The sequence below is a fragment of the Gymnodraco acuticeps genome, unplaced genomic scaffold (assembly GCF_902827175.1).
Source record: "Gymnodraco acuticeps unplaced genomic scaffold, fGymAcu1.1, whole genome shotgun sequence".
Taxonomy (NCBI): domain Eukaryota; kingdom Metazoa; phylum Chordata; class Actinopteri; order Perciformes; family Bathydraconidae; genus Gymnodraco; species Gymnodraco acuticeps.
Window position 1 is genome coordinate 2506485 of NW_022989982.1, and position 22044 is coordinate 2528528.

The window sequence follows — 22044 nt, forward strand, 5'->3', positions numbered from 1 at the left end:
ATAGTTTAGTGTTGGTATTGTGATTTACACACTATAAGAAGAATGTAAAAACAAATATTAACATTTCCTTCTGATCCCATCCTCCTCGTCTTGAAGCCTTACAGACGTCCTTATTGTTCTCCAAAGACTATGGACTGCTCAGCTTCATCAGGAAGTCCCTGCCATCAGATGAGGTAGATATCATTGAACATCTCGTTAATAAAGTCACTGAAAAGTTCTCATGATGACCGAAAACATCCCTGTCATCAGTTCCGGGACACCCGAGTGGAGATCTTGGGGTTCTTGGAGAAGTTCTTGGACCGGGTCTCACCAAGAGTCAAAGGTTGGGAGAAGACTTACGCCATTGACATAAGAGTAAGTTCCCCATTTAAAACCAGATTAAAAGAGTGTTAGTATTTTCATGTGAATTCCAGAATCAAGTATGTTGTTTCTCTTCATTGCTTTGTTTGTGCAGAACACATGCATGGTTGTGTATACAAAGGAAAAACTGGCAAAGTGTAGGGCTCCAGTGCTGGATCTCCTCATAAAGGTTGGTTTCTCTTTGCATCTGGTACACTTTTCATACAGTACGGTTGATAAATGTGTGAGTATGAAAATAAGTTGTTTGGATAAGCTTCTTAGACATTGTTCTTGTCAAAAACTCTCCACAGGTTCTCCAAACAACAAAAGCTTCCAGTGTGGTCGCAGACCTTCGAATCTGTGAAATATTCAACAGATATTACAGCGAACTCTGTCAGAAGAGCAAACTAGCAGACTCTGGTGAGACTTCCTTTAATGCCTGAATCAAAGGCACCACCGTAATGAGAATAACTTTATACAGGCAAGGAATATGTACTAACATAAACGTTTTATATCTTTGATCGTAGTCCTCGGCAAAATCTATGAGTTGTTGGGAGTTCTCGCAGAGGTTCATCCCAGCGAGATGGTCCACAACTCCGACAAACTCTACAAAGCCTATCTCGGAGAGCTAAAGGAACAGGTATGCAAACAGATACAAGTGAATTGACATAGACCGAAACAAAAATCATGGTCAGATGTTTGAGAAAAATGACTATCTTTAAAAATCAGTGTGTTTACACAGCTTGTTTAATGTGGCTTTTCATTTGTGTTTTAGATGACCTCTTTAACTAAGGAACCAAAACTGTATGTTGTGGCTGGATGTTTGAGAGGAATCACTGCACTAATGGTCAACTTCCCCAAAACGATGGAAGAAGGTGTGAATGACCATATTTTTTTTGCAGTATCTATTTATCCAAAATGGAGGACAAACATTTTCAATACTACAATGATGTTGTTTGTGTCTCTGAATTGCAGACCCAGCAACATCTAAGGACATTTTTCAATATGCCATGAAGGCAATCAGTCCCCAGGTAAATGTCATTGTTGCTATAAAAAACCCTCTAAGATTATAGATTATGCATGTAATGTTATTACATCAAATGGGATACTATATAACATGACTCCTGTGATTGTTTGTTTTTCCTTATTTTTGTTGTAGGTGGAAATGAGCCGCTATGCTGTCACATTTGGTAAGACCTGCCATTTAAATAATACCTTGAAGATAAAACTCCCTGAAAACTAATACGTCTCTGTTTGTCAAACAGCCGGGCTCAGATTAATCGCCAGACATGCATCCCAGTTCAGCAGCTGCCTGATGGACAACTACAGAGCTTTGTTCGAGGTGATGTCCAAGCACTGCGGACACATCAATGCTGAGATGAAGAAGACCAGTTACTATGCACTCGAGGCCTTCCTCAAACAGGTACACGCTTGAAAGCTTTTCCACTTCATGATAAAAATAATGTATCTTTTGTCATTCCAACAACTTGGATTAACATTCATTTTATTATCATGTTCAGGTGGCTATTCTGGTGGCAGATAATATCGAGGAGCACAAAAGCAAGTTGAAGTTCTTCATGCAGAAGTTCTGCGGCATCATTAAGACCATGGACTCGACACATAAGGAGCTGTCCATTGCTATAAGAGGATATGGATTCTTTGCAGGCGTATGTTCATTGCCTTGTTTGGTTTGATTACAGTTGTAAAATCTCAAACTGGTTTCATCTACATTCTAGACTTAATACAAGACAAAATAATCATGTTTTCTTCTTTAGCCTTGCAAGAAAGTTTGCCCTCAAGACGTGGACCTGATGTACACAGAGCTGATCCAGCGCTGTAAGCAGATGTACCTGACGGAGTCTGATGATGAGGACGAGAGCTTCTACCAGCTGCCTAGCTTCCTGGACTCTATAGCGAGCGTCCTGATCCACCTGGACAAGGTAACACACTTGCAGTCAGTCCCTCACTTCGACCAAAGATTGCTGGATAAATCACAAATGTTACCGCGGAACATTTTGAATCGCCCCTCAGCAAATTCAAAAAGTATTATGAAATATGACCCACAACTGAAACTTGTTATATTGTACTTCTCAAATATATATGTAAACTTATATTACACAGTATTTCAATAAGCCAAATGTTTGAAATACATTCAGTCCATTAAAGTTGAAAACTATTTCTAACAAATCTAAGTTGATAAGAAAAAAGTGACTTATTTACATAACAAGCTTGAAATATACCCTTCCTATTTCCCCTTATTATAAGAAATCTGAGGCTCCTGTTTTAAGGAATGAGCTGCCAACAAAATAAAGGAAACCCCATGGAGAGCTGGGATGTAGGCTGTTTGTTTTCATAAAGCATATTCAAGTAACAAGCATAATTTACCTACATTTGATTGATTTTGCTGACTTATAACTTAACTTATGAGGCAATATTCCTCTAGTGAGCGGCCCAGCCCTTCGTATATCTTTATGTATGTGGCCCTCGGTGTGAAACGTTTGGACACCCCTGGCCTAAACTATCTAAACCATTGTGTTCAATGTGTCAGATTCCAGAGGTGTACACCCCCCTCCTGGAGCGCCTGATGGTGGTGCAGATCGACAACTTCCCTCAGTACAGCGAGAGGATGCAGAGCGTCTGCTGCAGGTCCATCCTGAAGGTGCTGGTGGCCATGGCCTCCAAAGGACCTGTGCTGTGGAGCTTTATTAGCTCCGTGGGTACGTTTATCACCAGCACGTTATACCAAAAGACCGTAATGAAATAGAAATGAGTGAAGAGACCCAGTAATAAAGTAAAAATAAACCTTTTTACTAAGATCATGATTTTAACAGCATTATCTGTAAAGGGATTGCACATAACATCGGCTAATGAATTTACTTTTTTATTATTTTACAGTGCACCAGGGCTTGATCCGTGTCTGTTCAAAACCCATCATGCTCTCTGAGGTCGGGTGCATGTTTCAGATGTTGTTGTCATAATTTGATTTAAAAAATAATTCCAAAAGTGTTTTACTGTGCTGATGTATGCTTTCTGTCCTTCCCTTCTCAGGACAAAGATGGTGGTCAATCTCAATCTTCCCAAATGCGTATAGGAAAGTGGAAAGTTCCATCCAGTCAGAACTATCTGGCCCTGTTCAAAAGCCTTCTGGACTGTGATCGGCTGAAGGTACAGCTATGTTAGTTTTTTATGATCACATGCTTGTGGCAACATGCTTTACAACGTTTTTCAGGATTTTACGTGTGCAGTTTTCATAAGCAAGTATATACCACGAAATAGATATAAGCATCGTTCTTGTCTACATTGTCTCCTGCCAGGTTAACTGTTTCTATATTCTTAAGCAGTGACTATTTTACATGTGTGTACTCCTCTGCAGGACTCAGGATTTTTGGATGGAGATTTTGAAAGTCAGAACGCTGCTCTCCTGTCGTTGAGCCGTCTGCTTTATGACGAGCTGGTGAAATCAATTCTCAGAATTCTTGAAAAATTGGACTTGTCTGTGCAGAAAGTTGCAACAGGGGAGGAGGTGAGGTCTCATTGAAAATGACGGTTGATGAGAGATGATGGATTCATCAAAAGCCTTTTTGTCCATTGAACCCTAATTCATGCCTCTTTGTCTGTCAGGCTCCAGATGATGCGGCCCACGTCCTGCCCTCTTCTGACCCCACAGCTCATCTGTTGCCCAACAAGATCAAAGATTTCACTGCCTTTATCAACCTGGTTGACTTCTGCAGGTAATGAAGACTACACACATAGAGGTGATCTTGATCTAGAAAGTGATTCGATTTGTTTGACAGTGTTTTTTTCTTCTTTTTTTGCAGCGAGTTGTTGCTGACAAAGCATGTGGAGTATTTTGACTCCTGGATGTATCCCTTAAGCCATGAACTTATCCTTCACTCCATACGGAATCCACTCGTCAGTGGCTTCTACAAGCTGCTCTCTGTCACCATGAAAATCGGCAAGAGAATCAAGTACTACCAGGTAATATTCCCACCAGTACAAGGCATCCTATTGTTTCATTTTTCAGGGCATTGGAAAAGGATCCAGACAGATCTCTACCAGTGGACCACGTTTAAGGAATATCAAAGTAGTATAGGATTCCCTTTGTATTACCTCTACATTACCTTTTCTCCTATATATTCAATGTAAGTGATCACTACTTTTCCTCTGTTTTCGACAGGGAGTTGGCACAAGAAGCTCTTCCTCCCCTCAGAGTGACGCTGTGAAAAGTTCTTGTTTTGCACTCTTCTCAAAGTTCGGAAAAGAGGTAACTTCGAGGTGTCTTCAAAATATTTCCTGGGAATGTCGCAAACTTAAATGCAGCATTACAGAGGAAATGTATATGCAGGAGATGAACATGACGTGTGTCTCTCTGTAGGTGTGTGTGAGAATGAAGCAGTACAAAGACGAGCTGCTGGCGTCCTGCTTGACCTTTGTCCTCTCGCTGCACCACAACATCGTAGCTCTGGACATCAAGGCCTACTGTCCTGCTCTGGAGGTGGGATTCTTTAATCTGTTTTATTGTATTTTTCTGAATTAGATAAGGATGTATGAATACAGCTTTTATTTTGGGTGTGTCTAGGTGGCCCTGAAGTTGGGTCTGAGCCACGTTCCTCTGGCCAACGCCGCCCTGGACGCCCTCGAAGACTGGTCCTCCTACATTCCTCTGGAGACCATGCAGCACTGCTACTCCAGCATCCTTCCTCTCCTGGATGGATACCTGAAAAGCACCTCCACTAACAGTAAGTCTGCAACAGTATGAAGAGAGGTCACACATATTTGTTTGGTTACATTTTTCCATTATTTCAGTTAAACAGATAAAGAAATCTGCCAAACAAAAAGTCTAATGCAGATTTTTGTTGATTTTAGACAAAGATGAGAGCAACTGGGAGGTGATGTCTTCTCTGTCTTCAAAAAGTGAAAAAGGATACAAACGAGTGTTGACACGGCTCATGAAAAAATCCAACCAGCTCAACATGGTACTGAACGAGAAAGTGGGAAGACATCTTTTAGTATTCTGGAGGGACTGTTTGTTTTTTTGTCTATCTACAATCCATCAGAATTTGGCTGCAGTTGTTGTATAACAAGATTAATTTACTGTTTACTTAATTCCTTGGAGTAGTTTGTTCACTGCATAAATAGAAACAGTTAAACATGCTTTGTCCAATTTAAAGACCCCCACAATTACTAAGAGTTCCTGCAGTCATTTAATTTCCATTTTTACCTCTTATAAAGCTAAATTACTTTATAACTATTACAAATCATAGTTAACGACTTGTCGTCATGCAGAACAGAAATGGATACGAGTACAACTGAACTTGTGAACATGAAATTAATTCTATGTTAATGCAGGAAGATGCTCCGCTTGACATTGTGAGGCTCAGGGTGGTGAAGCTGCTCGGTCATCTGGGAGGAAAGCTGAACAGGAACCTTGTAACTGGTGAGGATTTTCAGAATTTACCTGCCATTGCATTATATTTTACACTATAAATGTGTTATTTCCTCAAGAATGATGATTTGAGAACACTTTACACATGACTGTAAATAGACAATTGCTATTTCTGTCGATCATTGGCCTTTCTTTTTTGTACATTTAGTGGTCTCATCAGAGGAAACGATGAAGAAATTTGTCGCCTGGGATTCTGAGAAACGGCTCAGCTTTGCCGTGCCGTTCGCCGATATGAAGCCGGTCATCTACCTCGACCCCTTTCTGCCTCACATCAGTGAACTGGCTCTGTCCACCAGTGACAGACAGACCAAGGTGTGTCCTGTAACATCAAAGAATTCCCACAAGCTAGTTTGATGACAAAGGAATTACCAAACAGAAAATAAGATGTTATTTTAATCCAGTTTCTCTTGTGATGCAGGTAGCAGCCTGTGAGCTTCTCCACAGCTTGGTGGTGTACATGGTGGGGAAGAGTGCTCAGATGGTGGAGGGGGAGAATAAACTGTCTCCCATGTACAAGCTGCACAAGAGGCTGTTTCCTGTGCTGCTGCGGCTAGCCTGTGATGTCGATCAGGTATGTTCCCCCAGAAAATCCTTGAATATGTTGGAGTTTAAGGATATAATTAATATTTGTTTGACTAATGTATTTTAATTAACTATACTGTCAAGCAAGCTGTATTCTTTAAACCTTTTTACAAATTAATGACTGCCTAAAAAGCTGTCTGATTGCGTAAAGGCAATTGAGGGAGCCTGGTTCTTACAGAAGAGCTCGGGTTGTTATTTTTTATTATGTCGCCAGTGATGTTTGGGAATTGACATTTCTTCACCAGGTGACCAGACAGCTCTTTGAACCGCTGGTAATGCAGCTGATTCATTGGTTCACAAACAACAAGAAGTTTGAGAGCCAAGATACAGTAGCTGTCCTAGACGCCATTATGGTAAGTGTTTTATATACTATAAAGGGCTTCATAGGCAATTGTGCATCAGTAAAAGTTACATAAACCCTAAGAAGACACTTAGACCTTTGCTTACATTGTTTGTTTTTGTATTCAGAATGGTGTGGTTGACCCAATGGATAGCACTCTCAGAGACTTCTGTGGCCGCTGCATTGAGGAGTTTGTCAAATGGTCGATCAAACAAACCACCCCAAAGCAGCAGGAGAGGAGCCCGACTAACATGAAGTCCTTGTTTAAGCGGATCTACAGCTTGGCTCTCCACCCCAATGGATTCAAAAGACTGGGTGCAGCCCTGGCATTTAATAGTATCTACAGACAATTCAGGTACATTACCTTTTTCTGGTTTTACATTTCCAAAATGACGGATTGTGTACTGTATCATCTCATTTCTGTTGTGTATGTGTCCCTCCAGGGAGGAAAAGTCCTTGGTGGAGCAATTCATCTTTGAAGTTCTCGTCATATTTGTCGAAAGCCTGGCTCTTGCACACTCAGATGAGAGATCTTTGGGTAATTGATCTTCCACTTTAGCAATGTATGAACAATAATTAGTAATGTATGCTTTAAAAGCAGCGTTTTTTCTTAGAAGCAAAAAAAGCAAACTGTTTCAAGACACGTGTTTGTAATTGGATTTAGAATGGTATTAAGAACCTTTTTATGCACTCGTGTTGTGTTAAACAAGGCTCTGTTGCACTTAACAGTAACATTATAATTTAAAATATAGCTAATCAAAAACAAAAGTAAACCCTAGGCAAATAAACAAGTAAATAATAAATGTAGCAATTTGAATTTAAAAGCAAATGAATCAACCAAAACAAATTTTAAATATGCAAAAAACTGAGGCTGTCCCTCCGTCCTCAGGTACAGTGCAGCAGTGTTGCACTGCCATTGATCACCTGAAAAGAATCATCAATCAAAAGGCGCCCAGTCTCAATCAGCACAATGCTAAGACGCGCGTCCCAAGGTTAGTATTCTGTGTACAAGCTGCGTTCTAGTACATTATACTACATGTTCCATTATAATCTTTTTTTCCTCTTTCTACTCACATAGGGGCTTTCCTCCTGATGGAAAGCTGTGCCTCTCTGATGTGCTTTTATGGCTTCTGGAGCAATGTGGCAGACCTCAGACCGAGTGCCGCCACAAATGCATGGAACTCTTCTATGAGTTAATTCCTCTCCTCTCAGGTGAGCAATCCTACCACATGAAGACATTCTGATTATTTTAAGAATTGTAATTTTGAATTCAACTAACATAAAGTTTGTGTGATTGAACTTAGAGAAGAAGTCTCCACCTCAGTGGGTGGATGGCATGCTGAAGGATCATGGCAAAGGCTTCCTGATCCCACGATTTGAGGGTGGAGGTCTCCTCTCTCAGCCCACTCTCAGGGACCTGACGGGGCCTTTCAGTGTCAGAGCCACCCTGCAGTGGATGGACCTGCTGTTGGCTACCCTCGACTGCTACAACACCTTCATCCACTTACAAATCATCAAGCCTCATCAGATGCTTAGTAAGTCGTCAGGACATCCCTCTCTCTGACATCAACTGCACAACATATACACTTACAATCTTACAAGTACTTAAATAATATGTCTGTTGTTGACAACGCTATAAATACTGTATTTTTTTCAATTTCCCTGTCAAGGCTCTGAGGAGAAATCAAGTTTTCTTAAAGCGATACGCTTCTTTGTGACCGAGCTGTCAACTCAAGAACTGGCAGCGGCGGAGAGCTGTTTCCCTCTCGCCAAGAAGACCTCTCACTTCAGCCCCAGAGAAGTGGACCAGTTCAACTTCAGCAAGTGCACCATCACTGTCCGCCTGCTGGAGTTTACCACCATGATTCTTGTCAAAGGAGACCAGGAGTTTTGGAAGGTGTTGCTGAATTTAAATCACTCTGACGTTAAAAAAAAAAAGAACCTTGATTTTCCCTTTCGTTGACTCACAATTTCCTTCATTTGTTCACAGCTTCTGGAGCAAGACCTTTTTGTCTCGGATTTCTTTAAGCTGACTGCGCTTGTGGTGTGTGAGCCGTCTGCTGTAGGTTTCAACATGGCAGATGTTGAGGTAATGAAGAACCTACCAGAAGTGTGCGTTCCTCTCCTGAAGGCCCTGCTGGCTTCACCTTATCGCTCTTGTCTTGAAAGCAGTTTGCGGGTAAAAATCTCCCGTAACAGGTATGTCGATCATCTTTCACTAGTATTATTTTAGGCACACAACACAAGAAATAAATATATAATATGATGGATTAAGTTGAAAATAAATTGGAATGATCAACACCAGGATTACTTTCTTTCCAAATGTAATGTATCTAGTGTGGAGGAGTTGTGTTCTGTAGACCTCTACCAGTCCAGCACTGTGAGCCGCCACGACCAGATGGAGATGGTTCTGTCTTCCTGTACGCAGATCCTCAAAGCCGACTTCCTCAGCTCTATCCTGCACAGTCAGGTATTTGGCCTGGGTCATATTCATATTTTATCATGTGACTATTAACCTAGCTTTATACATGCAGCACCATTTATTCAAGTTTTTCAGATGGCTATGCAATTCTGTTTTCATAATCATTAAACACTCAGAACATCTTCTAACTCAACTTAATGAACATGCACTTATTTTCTTTGTGTTTCTTGTGGTGTGAAAGGATGCCACCTATGCCCAATCCCTTGGGTCCAGACTTCTGATGACAGTGTATAAAGGTATAGCACCCGGTGAGGACAGGAAGGCACTTCCATCTTTGGACATAAATACCAAGAGGCTGGCGGATAGCCTGCTTCAGCTCTCATTCTCTCTAAGTCAACAGGTCAGATCTATCTCTCTTTGGGTTACATTTGATCATACATTGAAACTACTTACACTGAGTTATTGAAGCTGCAGCCAAGTGACTACAATAATGACACATGCTTACTGTTTCCCTGCAGAGTGAGCAACTGGTGGACTTGTTGTTGAACACCATCATGCTTTCTGTGCCAATATCTGGATGTCGCAGCAATAGATTCCTGAGCTTCTCACACGGCGAGTACTTCTACAGTCTCTTCCAGGTGACCATCAACACTGAGCTGCTGAGAAGTCTGAACACCACAGTGCCACGCCTCATGAAAGCTTCCTCTCTAAACCCCAGCATGGTAGCTCATTCATTTGTTCTTCCCCATTTTGAATTAGATTCAGAAAAGCTTTCTACTATAGACAATTTATTGTTTCTCTGCATTTGAGTTTGTTTGTTCCATTTTTCACCAGGTGAGTGTGCTGCTGAACGGCATGCTGGACCACAGCTTTAAAGAGCGCGCTGTGAGGAAGACTCAGGGAAAACAGCTGGTTGAAGAGGTGCTGGGAAGATGGAACAGTCTGCAGTCCTGGTGGGAAGGACACGCCTCAACTCCAGAGAGCAAAACGGCCACTCTGCTGCTCCTCTCTAAACTCCTACAGGTAATGTGAAGTTAATACTGTTAGTCCCTGAGAAACATATCCTAGGTCCAGGAAAGAACAACACAAGCATGCAAGACTATCTTACCCGGTATTCTTTCTTATTTTTTCTAAATGTAATTTATTTCATGAAAACGTTTTCCCACTCTAATCAGATTGACTCCTCTGTCTGCTCTGATACAAACCATGAAGCGTTCAGACCGGTGTTTTCCACGTTCACTATGCTGCTGGTTGACATGACTCTGCCTCTGAATCTCAAGGTAATGGAAATGGGATGGGTATATGTTAAAGTCACTGTGGTGCATTGTTAAAAACAACTAAGATTTGTACCTTTTCTGTTTGAGCTGATTATGTTTTTTTTTTTGTTGAATTGTCTCAACTCTTCAGAGTCAGGCTCTGTTGGTGTTGCCCTTCTTCACCACCCTCCCAGAGGAGCCATTAACTGAGTTGCAGAGAGCTCTTGACTCCCTGGTAGTGTCCCACTTCCCCATGCAGTCTGATGAGTTTGCGAAGGGCTCGCTTCACCGCAACAACTACATGGACTGTATCCGAAAGGTAAAGTCAGCAAAGATTTATTTAAACAAGCAGACTCTTATGTTTTCAAAGACTCTCATGTGGCAAGTTTCTCTTGGTGGTTTAACAATATAAGACAGGGTGTACTTGGTGCTCGGGAATGATCCACCAATTTAACCTGTCTTTCTGTCTTTTAGATGCTGGATGCTCTAGAGCTTTCCCAGAGCCCACTCCTGCTAAAACTGATGGCAGGGATTCTGTGTCGAGATAGAAAACACATCATGGAGGAGCCCTTCCAAGCCTGCTTCCAAAGAATTGCAAAGCGGTAAGTAAAGCCTTCACAACCATTCATCATTGATGGGGAAACAACTTCCCACTTTCGGAATGGGACCAGACAAGGAGCGTCGCCTTAGGTTGTACAGGAGTTGCTTATTTTGCGTCCATTCTGTGTTCATCATGTCTGACCAGGTCGAGCAGTGAGCGGCAGCTGCAGCTGCTGTGCACAGTGTACGGGGTGATCCAGCAGGCGGAGGTGCCGATGAGCTCCGTGCTGCAGGCCATGATGGAGAGGGTTCTGCTGCCTCTCGCGTCTCACTGTGGCACCAAAGCCCTGAGTGACTTCTTCGTGGCAAATGTCTCCGACATAATAGTTTTGCTCCTTAGCCGCTTTACTAAGGTTTGCCTCTTAACTTTAAAATATTTGTCAATGCTTGTTTTTCAATCAATCAACAACTTTATTAATCCCGCAAGGGGCAATTGGTTATGAGCAGCAGCTTATGTCATGTACACAGGCAGGAACATACAAGAAGAAAACACACAGACACACCCGGGAGCACAGATGTGGATAATTCCAATTTACACTATAAATAGTTCAAAGCATCACAATAATAAATAAATAAATAAATAATCAAGTTAAAAGCCTTTTCAAGAATTTAAAAGTTTGAGTGCAGAAGGGATGAATGATTTAGAAAAGCGATTAGTCCTTTGATCAGGTAGAGCATATCTTCGCCCTGATGGCAACAGACGAAATTCATGTGAAAGTACATGACCTGGAGAGTTCAGAATGCTCTCTGCTTTCCGCAGAATCTGATGGTTACAGAAGGAATTTAAGTCTCTCTGTTTCACGCCGATGATCTTGGAGCAGGTTTTAACAATGCTGTTCAGGCTGTTTTTGATGTTCTCCAAGGATATTTGGTCATTAAGCTTGTGTTTTAAATGTTTATGTCCTCACAGCCTATTTAGAACGGAGGATCACATTTGAAATCGGTTTAAACGTATGTTTTGATTTTAGTCAAATGAGACAGAATTCGAGATCCAGTTGATGAAGAAGAACGGCTGCTACAAGCTGATGGAGCTCCTGTATTCCCGCCTTTCCAAAGATGAGGTTTACTCCAAGGAGTCCCGCATTAATCAAGCCTACTGTCGCTCAGACAAAGCGGAGGGGAATGAGATGTCCAAGACCTTGATCAAGTAACACTTTTTACGATTCGAGAATCAACATAACAGTGATGTAAAATGAACCAATTCTTCCAGGGATACATGATGAATATTGATTTTATTTCATTTAGGTCATGTTTTGAAGCATTCACTGAGAATATGGCTGGTGAGACTCAGCTCCTTAAACTTAGGAGACAGTATCACTGTGCCACATACAACTGTGCCATTGCTGTCATCAGCTGCAGCTTCAATGAGCCCAAGTTCTACCATGGCTTTCTCTTCAGTGAGAAACCAGAGAAGGTAACAACCAGCTTTAATAAATATATTCAACTGTAGTCTAATCCATGGGAAGACAGTTCTCTTTGAGTAGTTAGAGGACTTCAAAGATTGTGGTTTTCTTTCCTTGTGCAGAATCAGTTCATTCTGGAGAATATCATTGACATTGAAAGGACCTACAACTTTCCAATTGAAATTGAGGTATGTTTTTTATTTTACCCATTTGAACACCACTGTTATTTGAGTTGCCTTCATGGTTTAATACATACAAAAATCATCAGGTCCCACTTGAGAGAAAGAAGAAATACGTCATGATTCGAAGTGAAGTGAGCGAGGAGAACGGAGGTATTTACTGCTGCCAACATTATAGTTTGTTCTCCGTAAGTAGATAGTGTTTGATCATGAGTTTTATGTTTTCCACAGAAGCACCAGTGTACCTGTCCTCCCAGTCTTACATGGCCGACAGCAGCCTGAGTGAGGAGATGAGTCAGTTTGACTTCTCCACCGGAGTCCAAAGCTTTTCCCTGAGCTCCCAGAACCCAGAAGGGCAGAGACGCACCGTTGCAAAGAGGGTGAGTTCTTTAGATTGTTCTTCTATCTTTTATGAAACAGATTACAGCCAGTATCGTGGCTAAGTGTTATATGGTGGTTTTGGCAGTTTGTCCCCAGATGATTGAAGGAAAACTTATTGCATTATAATCTGTTTTTTATGTTGATAAGGAAGTTTGTTGGTTTTGGACAGGAGACAGAAGAGGCAAATACTTCCCAGGATGCAATGGTGGATCTAGAAATGGATGAGCTAAATCAGCATGAATGCATGGCGACCATGACTGGTCTTATTGGACACATGCTGAGGAACAACATAACCCCCAAAATTGAACAGGTCAGTGGCACTGAAGAAGCGTTAATAAACTATTATTTCCATCTGAACCAGTCACACTATGCACAGCTGCACATCATGTGTATAATTATTGTGTTGTTGAAAATGCTCTCTCCTTTGCTAATCAAACAGGGAAACATGCCTAATGAACTTCCGCCATGGATGAAATTTCTACATGGAAAACTCTCAAATCCAGCAACACCTCTGAATATCAGACTCTTCATCTCAAAGCTCATCATCAACACAGAGGAGGTAAATGTCCCTCGATACAAATCCATTCATTTTCTTTCTTTGTAAATAAATAAATATGATGATTTTTTTTAATCCACCCGTTTGTGACACCCCATGAAAATGTTTTGCTCGCTATTGTTTTGTCGACAAATTGCGCTGATATTTCCAGGTTTTTCGACCATACGCCAAGCACTGGTTGGGGCCGCTCCTGCAGGTCGTGGTTTCTGGAAACAACGGAGGAGGGGGGATCCATTTCATGGTGGTGGATATTGTTGTCACGGTGCTCTCTTGGACAAGCCTGGCCAGCCCCAAGGTGGCATATGTTTACATTTATATAAATCATTAATACATTGTCATTTCAGGGTATAAGAATGATTATAGAGTTTAATGTTACTTTTTAAACTTCGTGAGAGTATTCCCATTTATTTTCTTGCTATTGTTACCTTTTATTATCATGTAAAATCTATTAATATTATTAGTAACAGGATTCTTTTGTCGCAGGGTAACCCCAGAGATGAAGTCCTTGCCAACCGGCTGTTAGAGTTCCTGATGAAGCATTGTTTCCACTCCAAGAGGCCCGTTTTCCGCCACAATCTGGAGATCATTCGCACTCTCGTAGAGTGCTGGAAAGACTGTCTGCATGTGCCCTACAGGTAGAACTTGCACACTTACTGAACAGTTAATTTTCATGTGAAACAACCTGGGCTCAGTGGAAATGTCCAAGACACAGACACCGTTTAAACTATGCATGTTCCCTGAAGGTTGCACGCTCTGCATGAAGGAGATCGAGAAATGTCTTTTGAAAATCAATATAGTTGAAATTGGTTTATGATTTTTTTTATTTGGCAACTCACAGAAAGTCTCAATAGATCAGGTAGTACTTATGGTAGTGTTCTAGCATCATTACTGTGTTTTTCAAACAAATTATAATTGAACCAGTCCTTGACTTTTTCTCTTTTCTTGCAGTCTGATATACGACCGATTTCGTGGCACCGACCCAAATAGCAAAGACAACTCTGTTGGACTTCAGCTGCTGGGAATCATCCTGGCCAACAACCTCCCTGCCCACGAGGCCTCCTGTGGAATTGAATATGATGGGTAAAATAAATAGTGTAGCTAAATGACAACATAAGCATACCGTGTCACCTGTCAAAACCATGATTACATTTGCTCATATACTGTAAATGTTACCTTTTGAGTTGTAGCTGGCACATTTAGATGAAATAAATCAATGTGTTTACATGTTTGTTATACCTCACATATTGCAGTGTCTTTTAACCATTTCTGTCCTGTGTATTCTTTTCAGGTACATTCAGTCTCTCACCAACAACGTTACCTTTGTAAGGTACAAAGAAGTCTACGCAGCTGCTGCTGAAATTATCGGCCTCGTCCTGAAGAATATGACTGAAATGGACAATGTATGAGACCTTCCGAGTTTTGTTGAATGACAGTTACTTTATATTTACATTGATGTCTGAGGATAGCCCAGAGCACCTCAATAGCAAAGATCACAGATGAAAAATAATGATTGTTTTCACAATTGATGCAGATGATAAATCCCTCCTCTTTTTATTCTTTAGCATCGTCAAGAGCTTCTCAGTCTTGCTGCAAGTAAGATAACAAATCTGAAGAAAAAAGACATGGATGACAAGTTCATTATTTGCTTGAACAAAGTGTCAAAGCACTTTCCTCCATTCATGGATCGGTGAGTTTGTATTTCTAATCTGTTTATGCTATTTCAGCGTAATGCAAATAATGTCATAAATAAACAAGGAATTTTACCTTACCAAAATCCTTTACTCTGAAAGTAAATAGTTTTTCGAACTTGTCTGGGGCTTTTTGTAACGGCAGTTTTATTTAAACTTTTTCAGATTTGTCAACTTTGTGTTCTCCCTTCTGCCGAAGCTGCACGGCATCTTAAAGACTCAATGTTTGGAGTGTGTGCTGAGCCGAGCTGATGTCATCCCAGACATCTTTCTTCATCTAAAGACCACAGGCTTCATTCAGATGATGAGCCATAGGTAATCCTAACCATACGGCTCTCCATGATTTGCATGTTTATTGTTTTTCTGTTTTAATAAAGCCTGATTGCCTATTATTATAAGTATTCAGTGATTCTAATGATTCTGGGAATTTAAACGGGTACAGGAGGCAATATGTATAGTATTCATACAGTGCAGCAATGTGTTGTCATTTTGTTTAGTTATCACTTATTTAGACATTTGTTTTTTTATGATTTATTAACAGAGCTCTCTCAATAACCTAAATACTTTTTAAATAACCGGCTTCACACAAAAACAGTACATCCAGTTCCTTTGTGAGAATCAAATACAGAGACTCCAAAGAGATGTACCATTCAGGGAGTCCTTTATTTAGCTGATGTGACACAAATGTGAATGGTTTTTATTTCTTTTTTGCTGACCCATGTGTCTGCACATCTCTCCAGGGATGAATCGAGGCAGAGAGTTTGTCTGGATATCATCCACAAGATCACGGCCCGCCTGACTCCAGTTGAGCTTCAGGAGCTCCTGGGAGCCGTGACAGCTTTTGTGTCCCACCCTTCCCCAGTGTGCAGAGAGAGGATGTATGACATCCTCATGTGGATCCAGGACAACTACAGGTACTGTGAGCCTTTTTGGCTTCAAACTAAATGTGGGTAAAAATGCATTCCAGGTGGCAAAACTAGTCAAATGTGCAAATCCTCCATGATGACTCGTGTTATATTGCTCTATGCTCTTAAACTGCATTAGTGTGTGTGTGTGTGTGTGTGTGTGTGTGTGTGTGTGTGTGTGTGTGTGTGTGTGTGTGTGTGTGTGTGTGTGTGTGTGTGTGTGTGTGTGTGTGTGTGTGTGTGTGTGTGTGTGTGTGTGTGTGTGTGTGTGTGTGTGTGTGTGTGTGTGTGTGTGTTGTGTGTGTGTGTGTGTGTGTGTGTGTGTGGTGTGTGTGTGTGTGTGTGTGTGTGTGTTGTGTGTGTGTGTGTGTGTGTGTGTGTGTGTGTGTGTACAGAGTTCATGTGGTCTTTAATGATATACTGTTTTTCTTATCCGTCCAGTGATGCAGAGAGCATGGAAGACAACACCTCGGTTGAGGTCTTGAATGCAGCTAAAGAAACTTTACTTCAGGGACTATCTGAAGAAAACCAAGGCCTTCAGTAAGTCCCCAATATTTCTCACTTGCCTTAATTGTATGTTATCATTTCTTATATAACCCAGAAGAAGTGTGTCCTGAACCCTCCACCATACAGTATTGAGTGTTTTTTTAACAAACACCCCTCTTCCATTCTGTTTTCAGGCTTTATGTTCGGAACTTCTGGAGCCAGGAGAAGCGCCTTCCCACTGCGACCCTTGAGCGAATGATGGCAGTGCTTGGTTCTCTGTACTCCTGTCAAATAGAAAAGTGTTTCTTAAGCCTGGCTACCAATCTGCTGCTGGAAACGACCAGCCAGAGTCCCGACTTTAAACGAAACATGTTTGAGTATCCACTGTCAGAGTGTACCTTCCAGGTCCGTAGAAATCTGCAGCATTCATGTCTCTCAAAGATTTCCATTTTAAGATTGAATTTGTTTGTAACTGATGAGTGTGATGGGTTTTTCACTCTCTAGGACTATGTGATTGATTCCAACTGGCGCTTCAGGAGTACAGTAATGACTCCCATGTTTGTTGAAACCCAAAGCTCTCAAATCCCTGAGAGTGTGTCAGCGACGCAGTCTGGAAGCATAAAGGGGAAGGTCCGAGCCACTCAGACTTCATTGGAGTTCAGCCAAACTCAAACAGCAGGTACATAGAGTTGAATATCCTGGTATTGAAGCATAACTCATGATCGAGGCATGCGAGGTACCAGATATATTTGAATTGATTTTTCCCCAGGTCGACGTACAGCATATAACTGGCTGACGGGCAGCAGTGTGGATACACTAGCAGACTACACCCTTGGCTCTGAGTCTCTGTCGTCATTGATCGTGTTTGATAAGAAATCAGAGAGGCAGGCTGCAGCGAGGAGGCCAGTAGGAGAAGGATTTGGCCTCAGGCGGCTCACTGCATCAACAGATGAGGTGGACAGCCGCACACAAGGTTAGTCTTTTAAAAGGATAAACCCACCTTTTTAAATACGTAACATAAGTATGTTCTAATATAGAAATATTGGGTCATATAATCAAGTTGAAATAACTTGTGTCGAAAACCTCATGAGCAGTATGAGTATTTATGTTGATAGAAATTCTATTTATGAGAATCTTTTTTGTCAACAGCTGCAAACGAGCAACGTAATAACATCCTGAGATTGAGACGCCGATTTCTCAAGGATCAGGAGAAAGTCAGCTTGAATTTTGCACAAAAAGAGATCCGACATCAAAGACAGAAAAAGGTAATAAACCTGCAACCTTTGTGGAAGATTGAATGGCACCACAAATTCATTGTACTACTACTACTCATTTTAATACAGCCAGTGTCTATAACCATCAATGGTTCTGTTTGGTGTCCTACAGGAAGACAAAGCTGATCAGAGGCTAAAAAAAGAGGCTCAGGTGACTCTCTACCGTAACTACAGAGTGGGAGACTTTCCAGACGTCCAGATCCCGTACAGCAGCCTCATCGCCCCTCTCCAAGCACTAGCCCAGGTTAGACTGCCAGAGGTCTCTGTGCCCTTGCCCGGAAAAAGGACAACTTTAACCACAGCTAATTGACTTTTCCCTTTCTTTGTGTGGTCCTACAGAGAGATCCGATTTTAGCCAAGCAGCTGTTCAGCTCCCTGTTTGCTGGAATCCTTCAAGAAATGGAAACACTCAAACCAAGAGAGGAGAGCGGGAGGATTAAAGAGGAGCTGCGGTGCAACATGAATACATTCCTGAGCAAAAGCTCCCTCTGCTTCCCTCCATTTATAGCATGTGTGCAGGTAAGACATTGAGAATAATTAATCATTTAAATATGTTAACTCTTATGGCAGTCTTAAATCTGAAAAATGACATTTAAAAGGCTAAAATGGAAGATCTATTGGTCATAATTACACTGTATTAATGACCAATGAGAACAAAGCTAGAAAATTCCCTTGCAAGTTCTCATACTGAAGGTATTTTGAAACTTGATTATCAATGTCAACCCTAAAACGACATCCCTAAGGCCGAAAGCTGATGGGTTGAGTTTAAATCCTGCTTGTGTTGTTAGGACATGTGCCACCAGCATAAGGAGCTCCATCAGCTGGATCCAGCAGCCATCAGCTCCACCTGCCTGATGAGCCTCCAGCAGCCGTCGGGCATCCTGCTGCTGGAGGAGAGCTTGTTGCAGGGTGGGGGGGGGCCACGAAGAGCCTTCTGCCAAGCGCTCCCGAGGACGCAAAGAAATCCCCCCAGATACCAACAAATGGATCCACCTTGCAAGGTAATACATTGTTGTAATTAATGGTCTTAGGTGATTTGGTTAAGTGCTAAAAATGCTTTTTGTTTTCCAGGCTTTACAGATCCTTGGAGGATTTTGATGTTGTGCGTGGCATCTTGGTGGTAAAGTTGGGACCAAGTCCATCACCTGTGATGCACTTCAAGCTGAAGCCAACAATGACTATGCAGAAGCTGTTAAGCTTTACAATGAGGTATAGTTTTTCCCAATACAATACATCTATAGTGGTTATTTAACATGTCTAGGCACGTGGATTGGTTCAGTTTTACCTTGATTACCTGCTGTGTGTGAAACGTATTGATCATTTGTACACTCGCTCCATACTGGCAGGCTCTCAACACTGAGCTGTGGAGTGATAATGAGCCCACGGACTCCGAGAAGGACTTCTGGGAGATCGCTGCAATGGAGGCCTACAGTCATCTGACTGAGTGGAAGTCTCTCCAGTACTGCTCCACTGTGTACATAGATGAAAGCTCCCCGCCCAACCTGGAGAAGATGTGGTCTGAGCCGCTCTACCAGGTAATACATCTGACCTTTCAAATTCAAGGAATGTACCAAGAAGTTGACATCCTGCAAGTTTGACTCTGACCAAAATGCTATTCTTCTTCTCTTGTTTAAATTGCAGCGAGGGAGTGTTTGAAATGAAAACCTACATTACAGATACACCTCTTAGAATCTTTAGTCCTTTTTAGTAATACAATTATGCGATGGTAATCAAAGGTTACATTTGACCCCAAAAGAAGAAAGATTTCTTTAGCAAATCGGAGGATTATGAAATCAATGGTATTCAGATGTCATTTAAGTTTATGCAAAGCACAATGACAATGTCGTTAAACTACATGTGAGTACCAAATCTATGCACCACAGCTTTTCTTAATAGTATCTTTGCTTTGGTGCCAGGACATGTACCTGCAGCACATGATCCGCAGCATGTTGAAGCAGCTGCAGCTGGGCGAGACGGACCAAACTCTTCTCACCTTCATCGACAAAGCTATGAAGGTGGAGGAGCGCAAAAAGCTGCTGGAAAGTCATTACAGCCAAGAGCTCAGCTTACTTTACATCCTGCAGGAGGACTATGACCGCGCAAAATACTACACCAACTACGCCATGCAGCTCTTCATGCAGGTCGGCTGTTATTCATTCTTACTTCAAAAGCAACACAAAACGTTTTTACTGAACAGTATAATGTGTATGTATTTAGAATTCATACTTCGAAAATATTGGAAGTGGCAGTGCATTCAATGTCTTTGCCTCTTACAGAACTACTCCAGTGTGGATACACTGTTGACTCAAAGTCGGCTGACCATCCTGCAGTCAGTGCAGGCTTTGACTGAAATCCAGGACTTCCTACTGTTCATTAGAGAAGAGGGTGAGCAGATGCTACCTTTTTTAAAACAAAAAAAACTGCGAATATCCCCAAAAAACGACCCCTCAGGCTTATTATTTAATCCAAAGTAATACCCTGTAGTATAATCTCACTACAGCTGACCTCGTTACATACTTTGAAAACAATCTTCCACACTCTTCAATACCTTATTCATTTTCATTCATTAGTGTCTGTGAGCTCCCTAAAGCGGCTCATCCGACTGTGGACTGAGCGGTACCCTGATGCTAAAGCGGATCCAATTAACTTATGGGATGATATCATCACATCTCGGTAAGAAAGGAACATTTTGTGTAAATGATCAGAAAACAAATGATGTGTAACATTTGATCTCCACATTTCAGATGTTTCTTCTTGGACAAGATCAGGGAAAAGCTAAGGGTCCACGCTCCCAGTGACAGCATGGAGGTGGACGACTCAGAAGGTGACATTGACACATTAGTTAATGAGTGCAAGTTCAACATGAAGCTACAAATGGCCGACAGCGCGTGGAAGCAGGTGAGGAACCAGCTGTGGAGGTTATTCTTCTTGTGCTATCACGTGTTTACCATACACTCAATTTGGAACATGTATGTTGTTTTCAGAATAACTTTCCTGTGGCCACCAAGCTGCTGAAGGAACTTCACGGAGAGGCCAAAGCAAACAGAGGCTGGTTGCTGCGGTGGGTCCACAGCTATAGCCGTTGCAACCATAAACACAGCCTGGCCCAGGGTCCTGTGGAGCAAATCAGTACAGTGCTGAAGATTGTCCCACTCCTGGGTAAGCAAGGGAAATAACTCCTGCGTGAAGTCTTTGCCATAACACAACTGAGAATCAACAGCATTCAAGCATTTTATTTTTAGCATTTGTTCCTGTTTAAAACATTGTAGTAATTGAACAAGTCAGGGTGTCTACTTATTAATATCAGCATTTCAAGTTTGTAAGGCCATTCCTTGGAGGCATTCAACTAAAAGACACTTTTTTATTTTAGTTTTACACTTTTTGACGCTATTTATAGTTTGTGCGTTAGTTAGTCAGTTGTAGTAACGCATATAAAGTAATCAGCGTATGACATTGTTGAGATTATTTCAATGACACTCAAGTATAACTTCACTTAAAGGTGGGGTAGGTAAGTTTGAGAAACCGGCTCGAGATACACTTTTTGTTATATTCCATGGAATGCTCTTAACATCCCGATAGCAATGAATATCTGAAGTGCTTTGACCAAAAATCCATAAAAAAATGTCATCTGTGGAAGCTGTGGCGCTGTAAAAAGCACGACCAATCATTTGAGCCGGCCCGGCTAAAGTAACTGGATGGCCTACCTGCCTGTCAGCTTTCCATCTGTGCACAAACTTATCTCGTGCCCTCATTGGTCATGTGCGCGTTCGTGTGCGTTGGAGGAGGGGCTCTGTGAGGAAGTGGCAGATTTGTTCCGGTTGTGTATTTTCAAATTCTAGCGCACTCGAGCTGGTTTCTCCAAAATCACCTACCCCACCTTTAAGTTGCTGTGAAATGCTGAAAAGTGTGCCTGTATTTTAATGTCAGCTCTTTTGTTTCTGCAGAGGACCTTCAGGATGACTGTCAGAACGCCACAGCTAAAATATTCAGATTCCAAAAGATACTCCAGGGTACGTCTTTCGACATCCTGGCAACGGCTGTAAGCAAGAGCCCCTCTGTGCTGGGAACTATTGAAGCTGAGAAGGCAGAGAGAATTGCGCAGCTCTCTGGATATGCTTGGCCCAGTGCAGATCCAAAGGTAGGTATCCTTCTTATATGTTTTAAAACATATAATGTACAGTATGTCT

The 22044-nt window shown here is 41.7% G+C and overlaps 1 protein-coding gene across 1 annotated transcript in view; it reads left to right on the forward strand.

The window, feature by feature from the left end:
* prkdc (protein kinase, DNA-activated, catalytic subunit) overlaps nt 1-22044 on the forward strand; it is a 28092-nt gene that overhangs the window by 976 nt on the left and 5072 nt on the right. The window contains 72 exon segments of the mRNA XM_034212011.1: nt 97-173; nt 250-354; nt 455-529; nt 651-759; nt 867-979; nt 1115-1214; nt 1315-1370; nt 1499-1529; nt 1605-1762; nt 1860-2006; nt 2115-2279; nt 2888-3056; nt 3235-3284; nt 3388-3504; nt 3713-3862; nt 3961-4070; nt 4158-4317; nt 4517-4603; nt 4715-4834; nt 4919-5078; nt 5206-5315; nt 5689-5776; nt 5934-6097; nt 6204-6356; nt 6613-6720; nt 6836-7062; nt 7151-7245; nt 7597-7699; nt 7786-7919; nt 8012-8242; nt 8378-8604; nt 8698-8906; nt 9045-9177; nt 9371-9529; nt 9648-9851; nt 9964-10152; nt 10305-10409; nt 10537-10704; nt 10860-10987; nt 11131-11338; nt 11954-12132; nt 12231-12399; nt 12511-12576; nt 12657-12720; nt 12799-12947; nt 13100-13258; nt 13388-13507; nt 13656-13799; nt 13988-14139; nt 14453-14584; nt 14793-14904; nt 15067-15191; nt 15358-15507; nt 15933-16106; nt 16539-16637; nt 16778-16988; nt 17088-17262; nt 17353-17556; nt 17733-17848; nt 17970-18101; nt 18197-18376; nt 18646-18765; nt 18767-18858; nt 18929-18969; nt 18972-19066; nt 19204-19392; nt 19774-19998; nt 20134-20242; nt 20428-20530; nt 20602-20755; nt 20842-21016; nt 21802-21995. Coding sequence (XP_034067902.1) covers nt 97-173; nt 250-354; nt 455-529; nt 651-759; nt 867-979; nt 1115-1214; nt 1315-1370; nt 1499-1529; nt 1605-1762; nt 1860-2006; nt 2115-2279; nt 2888-3056; nt 3235-3284; nt 3388-3504; nt 3713-3862; nt 3961-4070; nt 4158-4317; nt 4517-4603; nt 4715-4834; nt 4919-5078; nt 5206-5315; nt 5689-5776; nt 5934-6097; nt 6204-6356; nt 6613-6720; nt 6836-7062; nt 7151-7245; nt 7597-7699; nt 7786-7919; nt 8012-8242; nt 8378-8604; nt 8698-8906; nt 9045-9177; nt 9371-9529; nt 9648-9851; nt 9964-10152; nt 10305-10409; nt 10537-10704; nt 10860-10987; nt 11131-11338; nt 11954-12132; nt 12231-12399; nt 12511-12576; nt 12657-12720; nt 12799-12947; nt 13100-13258; nt 13388-13507; nt 13656-13799; nt 13988-14139; nt 14453-14584; nt 14793-14904; nt 15067-15191; nt 15358-15507; nt 15933-16106; nt 16539-16637; nt 16778-16988; nt 17088-17262; nt 17353-17556; nt 17733-17848; nt 17970-18101; nt 18197-18376; nt 18646-18765; nt 18767-18858; nt 18929-18969; nt 18972-19066; nt 19204-19392; nt 19774-19998; nt 20134-20242; nt 20428-20530; nt 20602-20755; nt 20842-21016; nt 21802-21995 — 9911 coding nt within the window.